This window comes from Chelonoidis abingdonii, chromosome 15 (genome assembly GCF_003597395.2).
Source record: "Chelonoidis abingdonii isolate Lonesome George chromosome 15, CheloAbing_2.0, whole genome shotgun sequence".
NCBI classification, from domain to species: domain Eukaryota; kingdom Metazoa; phylum Chordata; order Testudines; family Testudinidae; genus Chelonoidis; species Chelonoidis abingdonii.
This window is the reverse complement of record NC_133783.1, coordinates 44360413-44379068: the sequence shown is the minus strand read 5'-3', so window position 1 is coordinate 44379068 and position 18656 is coordinate 44360413. Positions and strand designations below refer to the sequence as shown.

The following is an 18656-nucleotide window of genomic DNA, read 5'->3' as shown; positions in this document are numbered from 1 at the left end:
TGTTTTCTGCCCCATCAGGCACTGTGCTCTCAACACGGAAGTGGGAACTATGGGATAGCTGGGGAACAGCTACCCACAGTGCACCGCTCCTGAAATCGATGGTAGCTTTGGATCATGGACGCAAACAATCGATTTCGTGATCCCACTGTGGACGCGCTAAACCGATTTTATTAGATCTGTTTTGTAATATCGGTTTAAGCTAATTCGAAATAATCGTGCAGTGTAGACGTACCCTCATCTTCAGCAGCAGTGTTTGAAAGATGCCTCCTGAACTCTTCGTTCCAGGAATAATGGGAATTTCAAAGAACTTCTTTGTAACAGATACTCTCTCCTGTAGTTAATGGTATATTAGTGCTTCCATTATAAGCAGTGTTTTTCAGGGTACTCTGACTTACATGTGAACACCTTAGTCTGTACTAAAATATGGAATATAAGACTCTGGAAAATTTTTATAGTAGTTGTAATTCCTTGGAAAAAATCAGAGAATATTAGCACAATTCTTCTCGCAAAAATGCCCCCAAAATGGCAAGCTATTATTGTAGGATATTATTGCCAAATTTCTGATATGATAATTACTTTTCTGTCCTTTCTTTTTCTTTAACAGAATAGTAGTTAGCTGAAATCAAACCTTAATGTTAAACTTTGAGCAATTGATTGTTAAATAATTTACTCTTGGTTACTTCGTAGCGTAGTATCTGAGTTACTTTTATCTACTTACTACTACTTCCCTACTTTAAGTATCTTTGAGGTAATTGAGTAAATTAATTGTCTTTTTAATGATGGTCTTTGTCTTACCAGCTCTCTGTTACCTTTCAGTGGTTTTTGACGTAATGTTATCAGAAGGCATTGACTGTTTTCAGCAATATAGTTCAGGGTACCGTTTGTTGGCTTATTCAAAATTTCAACCTCTTTACGACACTAACCACAAAGCATACATCATCACTAGTTGCCAAAAGATAATGGATTAATTTTTACTTTGCTCTGGCCAAGACTGAGCACTCTTGGTGAACGATTAAGTATTCAGTCTTGACTTATATTCTTTTCTGGAATTTAACACTATATAGAAACATGAGAACAATAACTTAATATAGATGTTGATGGTTTAAAAATCTTTAAGAAGCTTGAATGAAATTGTAAGACCTCCTTTTTTTTTTTTTTTTCTCCTCCCCTTTGATCTAGTGAGCAAAAGTGTATCTACAGCAGAGCAGCAACTGTGGAAGAAAAGCTTCTCTTGCTTTGAAGAAGGGATTCATAATTTTGAGTCAATTGATGATGCAACCAATTCTGCCCTCCTTTTATGTAACACTGGAAGACTGATGCGAATTTGTGCTCAAGCACATTGTGCTGCTGGAGGAGATTTCAAGCGAGAATTTTCCCCAGAAGAGGCCCTTTACTATAATAAGGTAAAAGGCTTGTTGATCAGATTGCAGTTCCTCGCTTAAAAGAATGGGCCTTGCTATTTTGCGGTGATTTTTCCCACTAAGTATGTGCATAAAATACATTTCTCTGGATGGATCACTTGCTGTAGTTCAGCATTTTCAAACTAATCTTTATTGTGGGCAGTGGTGGATTAGCCACTGGGCCCGTGGCTAGGGGCCATGGTCAATTGGGCATGCCCTGATCTGCTCTGCCCACCTGGCGCTTCTGCCAGGGAGAGGGGTTGGGATGTGGGGGGCAAGCCCGTGCTCCGATCCCACCTCCGTGTGGCAGGAGCGCTAAGGTGTGTGGGGGGACTGTGGGGAGGGGCCCCCACTTGCTCTGGCCCAGGGCCCCACAAATCCATAATCTGCCTCTGATTGTGGGGTTTTACCTTTGGATTTAGACACACTGATTTCTAAGCACTTTGAAATGGCAGAAATGTTATGACTATTTCAAGTACAGTTTTAAATGTAGAAACTCAATTAATATGAAATCAGTGCACAAAGTTACAAAATATTATTAAACTGTATAGGAAAATACCAAGAATAAACATACCTTTGTAAAGAAAGAGCTCGCTATGAAAAATAAGTTGTGTTTTGTCAGTTACAAAAACTAAAGTTGATGGTAGAATTTTTTTTTCCCCCTCTCCTTCCCCCACCAAGCAGGCAGTTGCTCTCACAAATGCACACTTAATTTGTGAGTGCAATTTCCGTGAAACAATGTGCTGATTTCAATATGTGCGCACAGTCACTTACACATAGCCATTTACATGTGTAATTGCACATTCAAATTAAGCATGAAGTGTCATGCCCAAGTTTAGAAAATCAGACCCTTAGTATTTTGATTAGTAGTACTTATTCCAGATCTGATCATCTTTAAAAAGATTGCTGTTACCTTGCTTACCTTATGATATACAGTAACTCCTCACTTAACGTTGTAGTTATGTTCCTGAAAAATGTGACTTCAAGCAAAACGATGTTAAGTGATCCAATTTCCCCATAAGAATTAATGTAAAAGGGGATTGGGGGTTGGTTCCAGGGAAATTTTTTTTTCACCAGGCAAAAAAACTATATAGTATACAGATATACACACAGGATACATTTAAAACAAACATTTTAATACTGTTCACAGCTATGATGATTGTGAAGCTTGGTTGAGGTCGTGAAGTTAGAGGGGGAAGAGGGAGGGATATTTCCCAGGGAATGCCTTGCTGCTAAATGATGAACTAGCACTCGGCTGAGCCCTCAAGGATTAACACATTATTGTTAATGTAGCCTCACACTCTGCAAGGCAGTATGAATGGAGGGAGGTGAGACAGCATGGCAGACAGAGACAGAGACGCCGAGAGAGAGAGAAAGAGAGAGAGAGATATGCACACTGCCCCTTTAAGTAAGCTGACCACTCTTAAGTGCATTGTCTTTTTAAGTGGATCAGGAGGTTGAGACAGCAGCTGCTGCCCCAAACTGTCTGTCTCTCCCTCTATGTCCCCTCCCTTCTCTATATGGAGAAGGGGTAAGCGGGGTGCAGGAGCAAGGGGGAGGGGAAGACCCTGACATTAGTGCCCTCCTCCACCAACACTGCACAGCAAGCAGGAGTCTGAGAGCAGCCCCAAGGCAGAGGGCAGGAGCAGCACATGGCAGTGATGGGAGGGACAACTGAACTGCCTGCAATTGCTAGCCTGCTGGGCAGCTGCACAACAGGGAATATAGGGGAGCGGGGAGCTGATAAGGGGAGCTGATCGGGGGGGCTGCTGGTCCACCCTGGTTACAAGCCCCCACCAGCTAGCTGCAACAGGCTTCTCTTCCTGCAAGCAGTGGACAAAGCATGCAGCTGCCAAAGGACGTTATAAGGGAGCATTGCACAACTTTAAATGAGCATGTTCCCTAATTGATCAGCAACACAACAACGAAACAATGTTAACTGGAACGACCCTAAGTGAGGAGCTACTATACGCATAATTTATCAGAGGTAAATAATTTTGAAATTTCTCAACATATGTATTTCTGTTTGTCCCAAGCCTATAATGTCTCTTGTGCAGTGTTTTTGAATGGTTACATATGGCAGTAGTAATGGGACTTGGAAAGTGGTATTTAACATACAACCTTAAACTAACATTAAACTCTTGTTTTGTTTTTTAAAAACAAGTTTTTTGTCTCTTAGGAACCATATAATTTTATATTTTAAACATTCAAAATTGAGTTTTCAGATTAGCTATAAAACTGTCCTTAATGGAGTTTAGTGCCTCAGTTAAAGGAGAGCAAAAATTGTGAATATATCTGATGGAAACACTATAACCAATGAACTTGAAGATTACCCTTGTTAAAGTTAAATATTGTCCTTTTTAGATTTTGCATCATTCATTTAATGATTGGACAGATCACTAAGCTACTAGGAGAAATTGGGGACGTTCACTCTTTTCCATCTCATTGCTGACTGATTTGGTAAAGGTCTCAGAAGAAAATAACATACATTTAAGTAGCACTTTTAATTCAGAAGGATTCTCAGGGCTTCCTAAAGTACATAAAGGCCACTGATATACTGTTAAAGTAGAATTTGACAGCACTTTTTAAGATAGAGGGATCTTTTTGACCTGAACACTGGGACCAAACCCCCCAGGTCTTATGAATAATGCTATGGAATCTTTAGTATCTGTATAAACAAGACCTCAATGTGTTAGGTCTTGGGCAGAAATCTTCCTGACCCTCTGCGGGCTCAAAATATCCAAATTGGACAGTTCATTTGTGCAGGAAAAAGAATGAGAGAGCCTTTGCAGTCTCCTGTACATGGAGCTTGGCTCTGCAGCAGTGTCTTTGCAGTATCATGTTGGAGGTAGGCTTGTGTGTGGACAGGGAAGCTGGATGGACCATGGCTAGGGAGTGTCTAAAGTACACCGCATTTCTCATGTTTGTGGGGGCTAGCTGCTTATTGTATAATGTACTCTGCTTCCAGGATTGGGTGGATTCTGTCCCTGCCCTTGTGTATCTCCCTTGTACCAAGCTCTCCCTTCTACACAAGAGATAAGGATTTCATCCTTATTGCTTAATTTTGCTTGTATTTCCATACCTACACGCTATAATGTAAACATAATTTGTGTTGTATATTTTCAGTCTGAATTAAACTCCAATTTTGTATTTGCATGGTATTGCAAGTTGTTAGATGTAGGAGATGCATGATTTAAATAGATTACAGAAGTGATTCTGAGGAAAATGCTAAGAAAATGTCCAGATGAGTTGTGAAATGCTTCCGTATTAGAATGAGTAGAGGATACTGGATTATTACCACTTACTATGCTATAAACCTGTGTCAATAACTACTGCTTTACTACACATTTATTATATTCTATAGGCTATTGATTACTATCTGAGGGCTTTAAGATCACTGGGCAAAAGAGAGATGCATCCAGCTGTTTGGGATTCTGTGAACTGGGAACTGTCCACTACCTATTTCACTATGGCAACTTTGCAGCAGGATTATGCACCATTATCTAGAAAGGCTCAGGAACAGGTAATGAAAGAGGATTTATAACAACATCCACTGAAACAAACATGCTTCAGTTTTTTGTTTTTGTGTTGTGTTCTTTTTAAGAACAAGCAGAATGGTAGAGAACTCCTGTTCTGAGCCAAAGTGCGTACATAATTTGTAAATCTTTATAGGATAAAAACTGTTGCGTAGCAGCTAACAGAATATGGCACATTATAACCATTTACGGTGACTCTTAATGTCATATCTCTCTTTTTCTTTTGTAGAAACTAAAATATAAACTGCTTTGTAAATATGTACAACCTGTTCTTTCATATTGGGTCTTCATTATTTCAAAGTAAATGTTTTGACACTGAATCATGATACCTTGTTTTTGCAGATAGAGAAGGAAGTTAGTGAGGCCATGATGAAATCTTTGAAATACTGTGATATTGATACAGAGTCTGCACGACAACCTCTCTGCCAGTATCGGGCTGCAACTATTCATCACAGACTGGCTTCCATGTATCATAGTTGCTTGAGAAACCAGGTAATAGTCCAGAATTTTGGGATTTTTTTCTTGTGTGCTGTAATTTATGCTCTGTATCTTCTTAGCATATGCGCAACATGTCTCAGGTGGCACGCAACCAGGATTCATCATCAAATTTGGTCCACTCACTAGCTTCCCTGGCTTGGGCTGGGTATTGACAAGGAGTGCGACGTGTGTGTGTGTGTGTGTATATATAAAAATATAAATACAGTGTGTTTACATTATACTCCTGTTTATCTGAAACTTTATTATCTGAACACCTGCATTATTGAATCCCTTCTTTGTTCCACATGTATCTCATTCTGGGGGACAAGAAGGGATTTGGATAATGCGGCATTTCAGATAATAGAGCAGAAACTCCTGGCCAGGATCGTGAGGAGGATGATGAGCCTGGCCATGAGGGAGGCTCCCCTACTGCTGAATTGTACTCTGCAGCCCCTGTCACGGGAGTGTCAGCAGGGACATGACAGCAGAGCTATAGAAGGTTTCCTGTCTTGCCACAGCCAATCACTGCAGACACAAGATGTGGTAGGGGGAAGTTGTGGTCTTGGAAGGGAGAGCAGTCCTGGTTGGGGTAGGGGGACTCTGTTTTGCCCCACATCTGGTGAATGTAGGGATCTCGTATAAGTGACAGTCCAGACAGTCCTCTGCAGCCATGCTGTTATGGAAGTGAGTGAGCTGGGTAGAGCAGAAAATCCAGGGTAAGACTGAGGAGGAGGAGGAGGAGGAGCCCCCGGTTACAGGGGAGGCCGCCTCGCTGCTGAATGACTCCTGATCTCTCGATTATCTGAACACCTGATTATCCTAATAAATTCCGTGCCTTCCATGCTAGTCAGATAATAGAGAGTATACAGTATATGTATACACGTGTGATATTTTTAATGATTGTAATCTGAAGTGGATTTTATGAGCTCTTTTAAGCAAGGGCTGTCACTGTGTTTGCATACTGCCTAATACAGTGAGGCCCAACCTGAACATGGCCTCTGGCATTACCGCAACATAAATGTTTAATAAAACACATTCTGTTCTCTTTGAAGACTGGCAGTTCTTCGCCTTCCATGGCATTCATCTGAATTTTTTTTTTTTGCTGAAGGTCGGTATTCATAGTTGTGGGTCATTTTCTTATAAAGAGATGGTGGTTTAAAAAGTGCTTGTTGCTTTCTAAATTTTGCTTTTGCACACACATTACACTGTTTTACATATGGATTCAAATTGTGGTTACATAAGACAGTAGATTCAGAGATTAATTTAGGATTGTACACACATCTTCAGTGAACATTATATATATATATATATATATAATATAAAAATTATAATATCGAACATGGGAATGTCTGTATACTTTTGGTTTGACGTTTTCTCAAAGAAGTTAAATGTCATGACTCATTTCATTTTTTCAGTATTATATAAACAAAAGTCAAAAACACTTCATTATATGAAAACAACAACAATGTGGAGTTGTAGGCTTGAAACATTAAGCAGTCAGAAGCATGCAGAGTTGGAGGCTACTAGTCCAGGTCTGTTTGGCCACGCAGCATTCTGAAGACCAACTCTGGTGTAGTGGATAGACCAAGCCTATGGCTCAGTTTTGAATGGATGTATCCAAAGTTTGAAAAGATTTTGTCCTAAACTTTCCGAACGTGCTGGACGCTAATGCAATAGCACCACTCGTGCTTTGAAGTCAGTTGGATTATCAGCATTCTTCAGATTTTTCCACCTTTTTTTTTTTACAGCTGAAATTTTTCCTTGATAATGGATGAGAACATTTATTTTTGGATTTGGAGCTTCTGCTTTAATTGCAAATAAAGGGAGAAAATTGTGATTTTTAGTTGAGCAGCCACTGCTTTGCGATTTCTTCTTGTTCATCTGAGCATTTCTTTCCTGTGTATTTTGGATGAAGGAGGATGGGCAGGATGTGTGCAGGAGTAATTGCCTCATGCAGTCTCTCTTGTAATTTTGCTTTGTGTGGTGCAAGATCTTCCTTCATCAGTAAATCAAGTAATGTTTCACATACAACAGCAATTGTTGATATGTCTCTTTGGGATTTGTCAAGTGCCAGAGCAGCTGGTTTCAGTTGACTGAGTTCTTTGCTTCTTGGTAAATTCCTTGATTATTAATTATACTGAGCACTTTGTCTTCACATTCGGCCTCATAATCACTCACAATCCTGAAATAATGCAGCCAGTTTTTAATGTGTTTCCAGGCATGTTGTTTGACTGTTCCATCATGTGTCACCAGGAATTTGGGGTTTTACAGATTCTTGGCCTTTTTTTAACTAGGCTACAGGCTGCTGGTGATTACAATGTTTTTTGTAAATCTACAACACTTACCCCAACTGCTTTTGATGAAAGTCTTGTCAAGTAGATTTAGCTATTGTGATGCACATCAGAACATAACCCATATGTCGTCATCTTGTTCCAAATTGCTTCCCATACTTTGCATCTTTTTCTGTGTCTGTCAAGTAGTTCTTAGCATCACAATCGTGCAGTTCATTTGCTAATGCCTTGGCTTCTCTTGTCAATGTCACACAGCACTTTCCAGTCTTATTGCTTCCACTATCAACTGCTGACACAGAGACAGCAGTATTCCCTATCTGCACAGTTAGCTATCACTAGGTCATTGTGCACATTACTCCAGCTATCTTGTAATAATGGAACTGCTTTTTCATGTATTGCATTGAGTGTTTCCACACTCAAGTCATCAGTAACTGTGTCTAACAGTTCATCTGCTACTTGCTTTCGATTGAGTGCTTTGTAGCCTGGCCTGAGACAGCTGATCATTCCTTGAAAAGTTGATTTGGTCAGCAACAGAAAAGGAAATACTACAGTGTGATAGAGTGCTGGGCGCTAGCAGATGAGCCAGCTCTCTGATCCCTTTGGCACCTATTAATGTGGGGAGGCATGGGGGAGCTGAAGAATTAATTAGCGCACCAGCTAAAAATTGGTAAAAAGAGACAAGAAGGAAATGCTAAGTAAGGGGGGAAGGAAGAGGAGAGGAACAGGGATAGCTGAGCCTAGACTGATGGAAATCTCAGAGAAGTTGGATGTCTGCTCTTCTCAAACCCTGAGATAAGGGATTGAGATACAAAGGACACTGTAAATGGCATTGCTGCATAGAACTATAAAGATGTTGGTGGACAGAACATAAACAAACTACATAACATTGCTACCAGCTGGCAGAGTCTGAGCAGGTTTCTGTCCTACCAGGAGCGATGTGTTTCCTGTTACGTATAACCATTTAAAAAAAAGATAGATTTTCATGTTTCCTTTGTTTGGGTTTTGAAAGAGTGTTTTGTTTCGCACATATCCATATGTGATTTAAAGAAGTGATCTTTCATCCTCGTTGTCTTTGGACGACCTGGATCTGGCTTTCTTTGGATGTACTTGGCAATAGCGGTGTAGTTCTATTAGTACTTTCATCCTCAGTCTCAATCTGATACTTGCATACGTTTCAGGCAAAGTCAGTGGTTCTGGTGTCTTTATTCTTTCAACTGCGTTTTGCCGTAATGTTTCATCATATTGTCTGCCTTTCTAGGCACTTTTTAGTTTCTGTATCTAAGACTCTCTTTGCCATCTGCATGAACTTTCTCAAAATAGCCATGAATTGGGTCAAGAAGTCGTCCATCTTTGCTCCTGTTGGAATATTCTGAGGTGAGTCCTCACTGAGTTCAGGTGAAGCGGATGTACTCCAGCCAGTCACATCAAGAGACAGAGTACTAGACTGGACAGTTTATCTCAAACAAACTGAAATTTCTGAATCTGGGAATTCCCCTTCTTAATTTGCTAAACAAACATATGATTTTTCATTGCCGGACAAAAATGGGGAATTCTCATATTCAGAAGGCTTTTGTTTGAGGTAACAGAGACAATAGCATACAACTTTAGATTGATGCTGTTTTTGTTTTATTTCCTTTAATTGAAATGATAGACTACGTTCCTGCAAAACTATTATCAAATAGCTAGGTATTTTTCAGTATTTTCAGCTAGTATATTCTAAGAATAATTGTATTTTTCCGGTTTCAATAGGTATTAACCAGCGCACTGTCTTAAACTAGCTTTCCTGGGAAATTGCTGACTGCATTTTTCTCCCCCTCACCCCTCCCAAATTTCACAATTGTGGATTGAACTGAAGAGTGATTGTGGCTGTGCCCTGCCCCCATAGGCAGTTTTTTGACCACATCTGTTACATGAATGCCTAAACACTTTCTACATAATGTACTTCTGTTACAGGTTGGCGATGAGCATCTAAGGAAACAGCATCGAGTACTAGCTGAACTTCATTACAGTAAAGCAGTGAAGCTTTTTCAACTCTTAAAGGATGCACCCTGTGAACTCCTTCGTGTGCAGTTGGAAAGAGTAGCATTTTCAGAGTTTCAAATGGCAAGTAAGTTGTACTACAAATAAAGAATGTCTGGGAAATCTCAAAAAGGAGTAAAATTGTTACTGAGACAGGGTGGGTACAGTAATATCTTTTACTGGACCATCTGTTGGTGAAGGAGACAAGCTTTCAAGCCCAGACCTGAAGAAGACGACTGTGGAAGCTCAGAAGTTTTCTCTCTTTTTCCAATGGAAGATGGTACAGTAAACAATATTCCTTAACCACCTTTTCTTTCTAATATCCTGGGACCAATATGGCCACAACTGCCCTAAAATTGTTACTGTCTATTTCCCCATTTTCTTGAGATAGGAATAATCTGCTGCTTTGGGACACAACCACACTTCTGGGAAAGACCTATTTTAGTCCATTGCCCACTTGTGAAATTTTCAAACAAGCACCTTTTGTGCTTTCTCCTGTGCTGTCCCCATTCATTTGGGAGGCACTCCCCATAAGTATTATCCACCTTTTAAAATGCCTCCTTAGTAGTCTCCTCTTTCCACAATGCCTGCCCATCCCTTGACAACAGCTAGGCTGCTAGAATGCTGAGACCACTGCCTGTCTTGCTGACCAGTCTTGTAATATTGTGTACTTGTACTCCCCTGTCTGTATCTATCTATCTCTTGTCTTATACTTTGGACTGTAAGCTCCTTCGAGCGGGGCTGTCTGTACTGTGTGTGTACAGCGCCTGGTACTGTGGGACCCTGGGTCATGACACGCAGTAATACAAATAATAACACCTTTGTAAGACACACTGAGATCCTTGCATGACAGTAGCTGTATTAGTCCAGAGCTCATGTCTTTCTAATTTTAGGTCAAAACAGTAGTGCTGGGAAATTAAAGACTCTGTCTGGGGCTCTAGACATATTGATAAAGACCCAGTGTGCATTTCAGCTGATCAGAAAGGAGCTTTTAGCTGAATGTGAACAGGTAAGCAAAAGGAAAACTGGTCTGATTATCTGTTGCTTTACACCTTGTGTAGTCACTTATCTTTTCATTTGGGAATAAAATACTGGTTTTTAAATTGTAATTGAACTATTCTTTAAATGTTCATCTTCAGGATTTTGTTAAATTCTCTTCATTGTGTCTGGATAAGCATGCATATATAGATATAGATGCCAGAAATACCCGTCTCTGACCAGTTCTAATTGATGTGTTCCTTCTATAGCAGAGGTGGGCAAACTACGGCCCGCAGGCCACGTCGGGCCCGTGGGACCATCCTGCCCGGCCCTTGAGCTCCTGCTGGGGAGGCTAGTCCTCGGCCCCCCTCTCCTGCTATCCCACCCTCCCCCACAGCCATGCTGCCACATGGGCAGTGCTCGTGGGCGGTGGGGGCTGCACGCTCCTGCAGGGCAGTGCAGCATGGTAAGGGGGCTTGGCTGAGGGGGGGGGGGGGAGAGTTTGGATAAGGGGCACGGGGTCCAGGGGGCAGTCACGGGACAGGGAGTGTGTAGGGGGGTTGGATGGGCAGAGGTTCGGGGGGGGCAGTCAGAGGACATGGAATGGGGGGAGGGGGATGGATAGGTGTGGGTAGTCCCATGAAGGCCTGTGCAGGGTATGAGAGGGGACAGGGAGATGATGGGGGGGTTAGATAGGGGGTGGGTCCCAGGAGGGGGCAGTCAGGGACTAGAGGGGGGCTGGATGGGTTGGTGCAGTCAGGGGATGGGAAGTGGGGGCCAGGCTGTTTGGGGAGGCACAGCCTTTCCTATCCGGCCTTTGGGCCAAAAAGTTTGCCCACTGCTGTTCTATAGGCACAAAGAGAAGGCACAAGTTAAACAATCTTTATGTTTTGAGGCTAAATCCATTCTGGAATCCTGTCAAGTTGTGCCTTGTCAGACAGCACCAGAACAGTTGGAGAGCTAAGTAGAACTGAAGTTCTGCATGAAGATGTTGAGGACAAAAATAGTATACCCAAACCTTATTATATATTATTAGCACAATATATTGTAACTCGGGCACATGGATTCAAGTTTATAAGACAAGTTTTAATGTAATCCTAGTAACACTGGACCTAACTAGTTTTATTAAAGCTAATTGCCAAAATTTCAAAGAGAAATATAGTTCTGAATTCTCATAGTTCTGCAGAGATTGATTGATTGGGACTGATGCATCATGTCCCGTTATGCAGAAATACATCTTTCCTTTCCGGTAGTAGTTGTCATCTACAGTACACTTGTGGATCTTCTGAAGTCTTTGAGATTTGCATATACACTTCTTTTGAACAAGGTTTATATTTTTCCACTAAGATCCACCATGTTACTGAAGTGTTAAAAATTTTGAAGATCATTTGCAGTTGAGCCCTATTACCGGGATCCTGGTAGTTGAATAAGTAAATATTGCTGCGTATGCTGAGATACATTTGTTATTATCCAAAGGAAATGGCAATCTGAGCAAGTTACCAAAATCCAGGCTTTCCCATTATTTTCATAACTAAATTTGATAGAGTACATAGAAGAGCTTCTTCAAAAGAGTCACAGCCAGCTTATGTAACTGGTGATGTAAGTTACTACCAAAACAATTTCATAAACAGCGTGGAACAATGGCCTTGACATTAACATTGTATATTTTAACAAAGGAATTAAATTGAATTGTACTATTTGAACCTGATTTAAAAATACAGTTTGCCAGCTGGATTAGGTGAAATACCTTTCTGTTTTTTAGATAAATGAGGATGTCAAAAGTAATGATGAGAAGACACCACGTGGTGACTCCTCTTCTAACCTTAATAAAGATGAAGTTATAAAACTCCTCAGTATATTTGAATCTCGATTGTCATTCCTCCTCCTCCAATCAATTAAATTGCTAACGTCAACAAAAAAGAAAATTCGGTAAGTCGAGACTTGTTAAGCTTTTGTAAGATGCATCCTGGATTATATGCACTGTAAATTTGCATCTATACATATTACACACATGCAAGAAAATGCAGTGTTTGTATATGTCATTTGTATCTTTTGGAAAGATAATTTGTATGTGTGCATGTGTAAATGATCAAGCTACATCTCAACTCTGACTTACTCTTCTGAGTATTTACGATTTTGTGATTTGTGTAACTGAGGGAATGACCTAAAAAAAAATTGTCTGCTCTGTGTGTGTGGGCAGCTTCTTGTATCTGCTGTTTCCAAAGAGTAGCCAAAGATCTTGAGAAGAGAAAAATAAAAACAACCTATGAATGGCTGAAACAAAGAAAAATGATCAAAACTTTATATTGTCCCTGATAGATCAGAGAGAGGGAGTGTCTGTTTCACTATATTTCATAATGTCTATCTGCCCCTCATCCCGGGGTGTGTGTGCGCGCATGCAGGGGAGGTGTACGTATGTACAGAGATCATCTATAACTTGCACAGCAATCACCTGTTGGCAAGTAGCCTAAAATCTCTGACTTTTGACATCTTTCTATAGTGATATATTGTGTGTGCCGCACGTTAGGTGGGTGTGCTTTTCTTTGACATGGGGGGAGGGGTCTACCTTACGTTTCCACTTATGACAGAACATTGCTAACAGACACTGGGAGACCCACTGCAAATTACTGAATTTTGCGGATGACGATGTAGTTTGAAGTATGACACGATATGCTGAAGTCCCCACTACAGCTAAAAAAATATGGAGAGTGATGTTTTTATGTGCAAATTTGGGGCTAATGCTTAGTGAAGTTGAATTGTATATTTTCTAAAATAAATATTGGAGTGGCAGCCTAAAGGATTCTTTTTTTGTGTAAAGCATTTTCCTTATGTTCTCAAACAGTATCTAACTGCTGAGATTTAATTCAAAACAAAAACATGGCCTCTTTCTTTTTCTTTTTTGTGTTGACCTTAAAGTGTTCTCTAGAATAGAGTCATGCCAGTGTAGTAATTGCTGACACCAGGATAACTCCTCTTGGATGTAATTATATTTAACCTTGCCTAGGGAGAGCCAGAAAATACATTCTATCCCATCAACTGCAAATATGTGGTGACCTCATCAGCTGAGAGTGTGTAGACACTATGGCAGCTTGAAGAGCATCAGAAATAGCATATATAATAGCAAAAAATCACCTTTTTGAGTCATGTTTACAAAATCTGTTCTACCAGCTAGTTCCAATCTTGTGTACATTGACAGAGGGTTTTTTGTCTTCTTTATTGTTGAATGCTGTATTAACTGCACAAGTGGCATTAAGATTCAAGTACTGTTGTCTGTATTTTCATATTAGAATACAGTCGCTGGCCAGGGTTTAAGCAGCTGATGTACTACTATGTTGGATGCTGTGTGGCTAAATGCAATTTAGGGAAGCATCCATCCTCCTGTATATATGGACCATAAAGCAGAGAGGGGGAGAGATGTGTATATATGGAAGGACAAAAGACTAGAAAAAAGCCTGACTTTTTCTATGTAGCAGCAGTAAGGTGCCTTTAATTTTTAAAAAAGCTTCCACAGGGTGGCAGTGTAAATATACGAAATGCCAAGGACCAGAGTATAATCCATCTTTTTAAACAAATTGATGTGCAGGGTAATTGACTAACACTAGTAATTGTGTTTGGTTCTGTGCTATCATACTTCATAGCCTTAAAGAGGGTGTGATGTCAGAGTAGAATATTTAGACTTTCTTTTCCCATCTACTGTTCTAATCACTAATACTCTGTTTAAATTGATAGACTCTATACATGGTACATACATTTCAATTTAATTATGTTATAGTGTTTAACTTTTCAAGGTCTGCAAAATAAAAGCAGAATGCTAATGTCATACAAACTTAATACAGCTAATGTGCGTCATTCAAAAACTGTAGAAGTGCTTTGAGGGTAAGTTAAATTCCCTTTTCTCGCTAACCTTTTTACATGTCATGTGCAAATATTATATGCCCAGTTCATTTTCTGTCTATAGGGTGAGGGGGCAATGCCTACTCTTCCCCATGTCTCCACACCAATGGTTAGCTTGGTCTGAGTGGAAATTGAGTAATTGCTCTTCCTGATCCATGGTTATTGATGCACTCATTCAAGGGGAATGCAGAAGGGAGTTTTTTACCTCATCTTTGAAACTGCTCAAGCCACAAAAGTTACAATCTGGTTATAACCCTGCATAAAAGCAAGATGTCTTTAAAAATTAAGTGCTTAAACAGAACTGAATTTGACTGTGTAAAATTGTGAGCAGGGGAATAGTAATTCAAAATGATGTTTCATCCTGGGCATTTTTGTAATTTTTCTTGGAAATAGCTTCATTTCAGTGGCTTTTTTTTTTTTATTGAATACCTGTTCTCTGTGTTAAATAAACTTGCCGCTGCTTTGTGCCAAACGTTATGAACTAATTGCTGCTTTGTTTCTTGGCAGTTTTGATGGATTTACGATTAAACCAACTAGTCACATATATTAAAAAAAAAAAAAATACCTGTGATATCAGTGGCAACATTATTTTTATGAAATTTTAAAAACTGGCTTTTGGAGTTTTATTTCCTAACATGGCATAACTGTACTGGAGAAAGGGAAGCCAGTTTAGGGATTCGGAGAGGAAGGTAATACAGCTGAAGCGATGAACCAGCAAAATTACCTTAGTGTCAGTGTTTTGAATAGATAAGTGGGGCAAGATGGCACTTGTCAAGGCCAGAAAGGAGAAGGCTGCTGTAGCCAAGACACAAGATGAGGAGGGACTGGATAACATGTTTAGCTGTGTATGGAGAGGAAAGACAAGAGCCTAAAGATGTTATGCAGGAAAAATCTGCAAGATTTAGACATAGCTTAGGTGTGAGGACCTAGAGAAAGGGCTGGGTCAAAGATGATGCCCAGATTACAGACCTGAGTGACAGAGAGAATGGTGGTGGTGCCCATGGTGACAGAGAAAGCAGAAAGGCTTGTGTAGGGAAAGATTAAGAGTTTTTTTGTGTTGGCCCCACTGAGTTTAAACTGGTGGCTCAATATCCATGAGGAGCTGTCAGAAAGGCAGGCTGAGATTTCAGTTTGGAGACAGGTATAGCATGGAGAAATAGAGATGGCACTTGAAGTCATGTTAGTGCATATGCTGCCCAGAGACTGTAAAGGAAGATGACAAGATGAGGATCAGAGTCCCATAGGACTTTTTCTGAAAGCTGGAGTACGGATGAGGTGGATACTCTGAATGGAAAACTGAAGGAGTGATTTAGAGAGGTAGTGGGAGAACAAGATTTTGATGGTGTGGGTAGTCACTGTTTTAATAAATCAATATTTGCACAATGTAATTGTTTATGCTTTGATTCAATGTAATAGTTCAGGATACCTATGGTTCCTTTTTCAGTGGCAGTAATGAAGAGGAGGAAGTTCTTAAGACCAACAAGCAAGTTTACTCCCTTTTATTGCGTGCAACCGCCAACAAAAATGTGACTCTGCTAGCAAGAATAGAAGTCATTTTAAATTTGCTGGAGCAGCTGATTCAGAACAATGAAGCCGATAAGACAGGAATTCGGTGACTTACTAAATATAAAACTGCTACAGATAGCAGAAATATCAGTGCCTTGTTTAAACATGGGGTCAGTGGTTTTGTCCCATGTGGTGGTTAGTTTTATTGAAGTTGAGGTAAGCATTGCCTATTTATAACATGGTACAGCTGGGAAAGAACAGGAGTTCATCGCTATCCCATAAAAGCTGAATTATGATTTGGTTATTAATGTTTCCATATTTGTGAAGTGCTAAAATTGAAATCTAGAGGTAACACTTCCAATCTTTAACATTTTGAGAAATACAAAATTGATTTCTCTGAAAAGCAGTGGGCTTTGCAGTGAAGCAAAATAAAATGTTTAGCATAAAAATGTAATATGTTACACTTGGATCAGTTTGATATTTTTTGTATAAAATGTTACTTCATAAGCAAAGCGGCATTGGAAGACTTTTTCAGTAATGTTAACTGAAACTGTACAAAGAAATTTCCCTTATATATGCAAACATATTTCCTTTTAAACTACAGTTAATACCATGCACAAAAATAAATGTGTGCCTTTTTAGCTTCAGTACAAGATTTTTCACAGATATTAGCCTTTGCTGGAATGTCCTTTTCACCACAGAGTGAAATGGGTTTAGCTGTATTTTGATTTTTTTGGATCAGGAATAGTATTATCCTCTTCTTCAAACTTGAAACTGTGAATAAATGATAAAGCATATTTTAAATAAATTTTATTTATTGAAACTAGAACATACAAATCTGAATGTTTTTTTTTTTTATCGCTATCATTTAATGTTTCTGTCCAAGAGATCACAAACTGCCCAGTCACATTGCAAACAGGTTTAAAAAACACAGGCCTCGTTTTCATATGTGCTGAGCATCCGCAGCTCCAATTAACTTCACTAGGAAATCTGAAAATCAGGCTTTAGTCTCATGTCAATATGTTAGGACTTAAAACATGTAGCTCTCTCTCCCAAAGTGTCAATGAGAAATTCAGAAGCATGAGATACAAAGTCACTTTTACTAGTGTTGCTCTAAAAATTAGAAGTATTACAACTATAGATGTACAGCAATGATCTGTCGTCTGATTTGTCAGAAGTTCTTAGATGCAAGTTTTTATTTTGGTGAATAGCTATCATGTTCTTAACTCTCCTGAATCAAAATAGGATTGGAAACCATGTGTCTGTCTCTATTGAATTAAAAAGTTGCACAAGTTAAACAGCACTGTATGTGTTTGTCATTAATCTGGATTCCCTGCAATCTACCTACTATTGGTGTTAGTGTTGGACAGCACCTTCTATTACTCTTTTTAATTGTCCTCTCCATATTCACATCAAGCAAGAAGAAATTCTGTGTCTGAAGTTGTTTAGAAATTGTCTTAAGTGCTAGTGCAAAACCAAAGCAGTGTTTTCTGCTTAAGACTGAAACGTATTTCATTGCCTTTCTTTTGAGAATAGGATGTAGCCACCAATGGGGAGGGGGAGGGAGGGAGTGAGTTGAACAGTATTTATCCTGGAAGGTCCTATATTGAGGGTGAGGGGTGAGCAGAGGGAGGAAGTAGGTCTCATCATGAAATCCTGATTATCATGTTAGAGTGCAGTTTCACTCTGAAAAGTGACTCTAAAAATTATATGGCTCTTTATGTTGTATCTCATTGATTTTAATATTAAATTGGCTTATATTATGAAGATATTTTTCTTGTCAAACTTGTCCTGGACTCAGCAGGTCAAGGTAGATCTTTTTCATTAGACATCGGGACCCATCAAATGAACAAGCCAAATGTACTACCAAGGGAATATCCCTTTACAACTTCCTGTCTTCAAATCATACCTGTTGTTATGCAGCCACCCAAATGGTTCTGGAATTGTCGTGGCTCACTTTGGGGAGCTTGCCATTTATTCAGAAGTGTGTGCATATGAATAATATGTTGCATCTAGATTTCTGTTAAGATGGCCATACTTTCCTAGCAATTGTATCAATTGAGGAGGATTAGTAACTTCAGTGTGTGGTTTTTTTTTTGGTTTTTTTTTTTTAATTTTCTGTTTACATCAAAAGCAAACACCTGTGAAATAAGAAGGGGTAAGATTCTTCTGATTTGTTTTTAAAGGGCTACAGTTATAGAGCCAAAAAGTAAACGTAGACTAAGGCTTCTAATCTAATCCTTTGAGTCTGATTCCCTGTAAAAACGGTAACTTCTATAGGTAACTTCTGTAATTTCTTAATGGCTAATCATGATACAATTCCACACTGCAGTGGAAACTAGATTGCAAAACAGAAGTTCTTCTTTGACATGTTCACCAGGCATTTGTGGTTAGCAAGCTACAACTTTTTCCTCAAGCATGAAAACTTCTCTGTGAAGCACTGGGAAACAACTTTGGCTTGCAGTAGTCAGAGTTCGGAATAATCTCATTGATACACATAATCTCGTCTGTTAACATTCCTGTTCTATGGGAGTCATCGTGACTTGTTCAGTGAA

General features: G+C 39.6%; 1 protein-coding gene across 1 annotated transcript in view; it reads left to right on the top strand.

Annotated features, from left to right (window-relative positions):
• Positions 1 to 17399, top strand: part of LOC116827244 (erythroid differentiation-related factor 1-like) — a 60150-nt gene extending 42751 nt beyond the window's left edge. Inside the window, exons 21-27 of the mRNA XM_075072675.1 lie at positions 1180 to 1403; positions 4765 to 4923; positions 5279 to 5428; positions 9658 to 9811; positions 10617 to 10732; positions 12464 to 12630; positions 16040 to 17399. Coding sequence (XP_074928776.1) covers positions 1180 to 1403; positions 4765 to 4923; positions 5279 to 5428; positions 9658 to 9811; positions 10617 to 10732; positions 12464 to 12630; positions 16040 to 16211 — 1142 coding nt within the window. The 3' untranslated portion in view covers positions 16212 to 17399. The remainder of the gene's footprint in view (positions 1 to 1179; positions 1404 to 4764; positions 4924 to 5278; positions 5429 to 9657; positions 9812 to 10616; positions 10733 to 12463; positions 12631 to 16039) is intronic.
• Positions 17400 to 18656: the final 1257 nt, after the last annotated feature.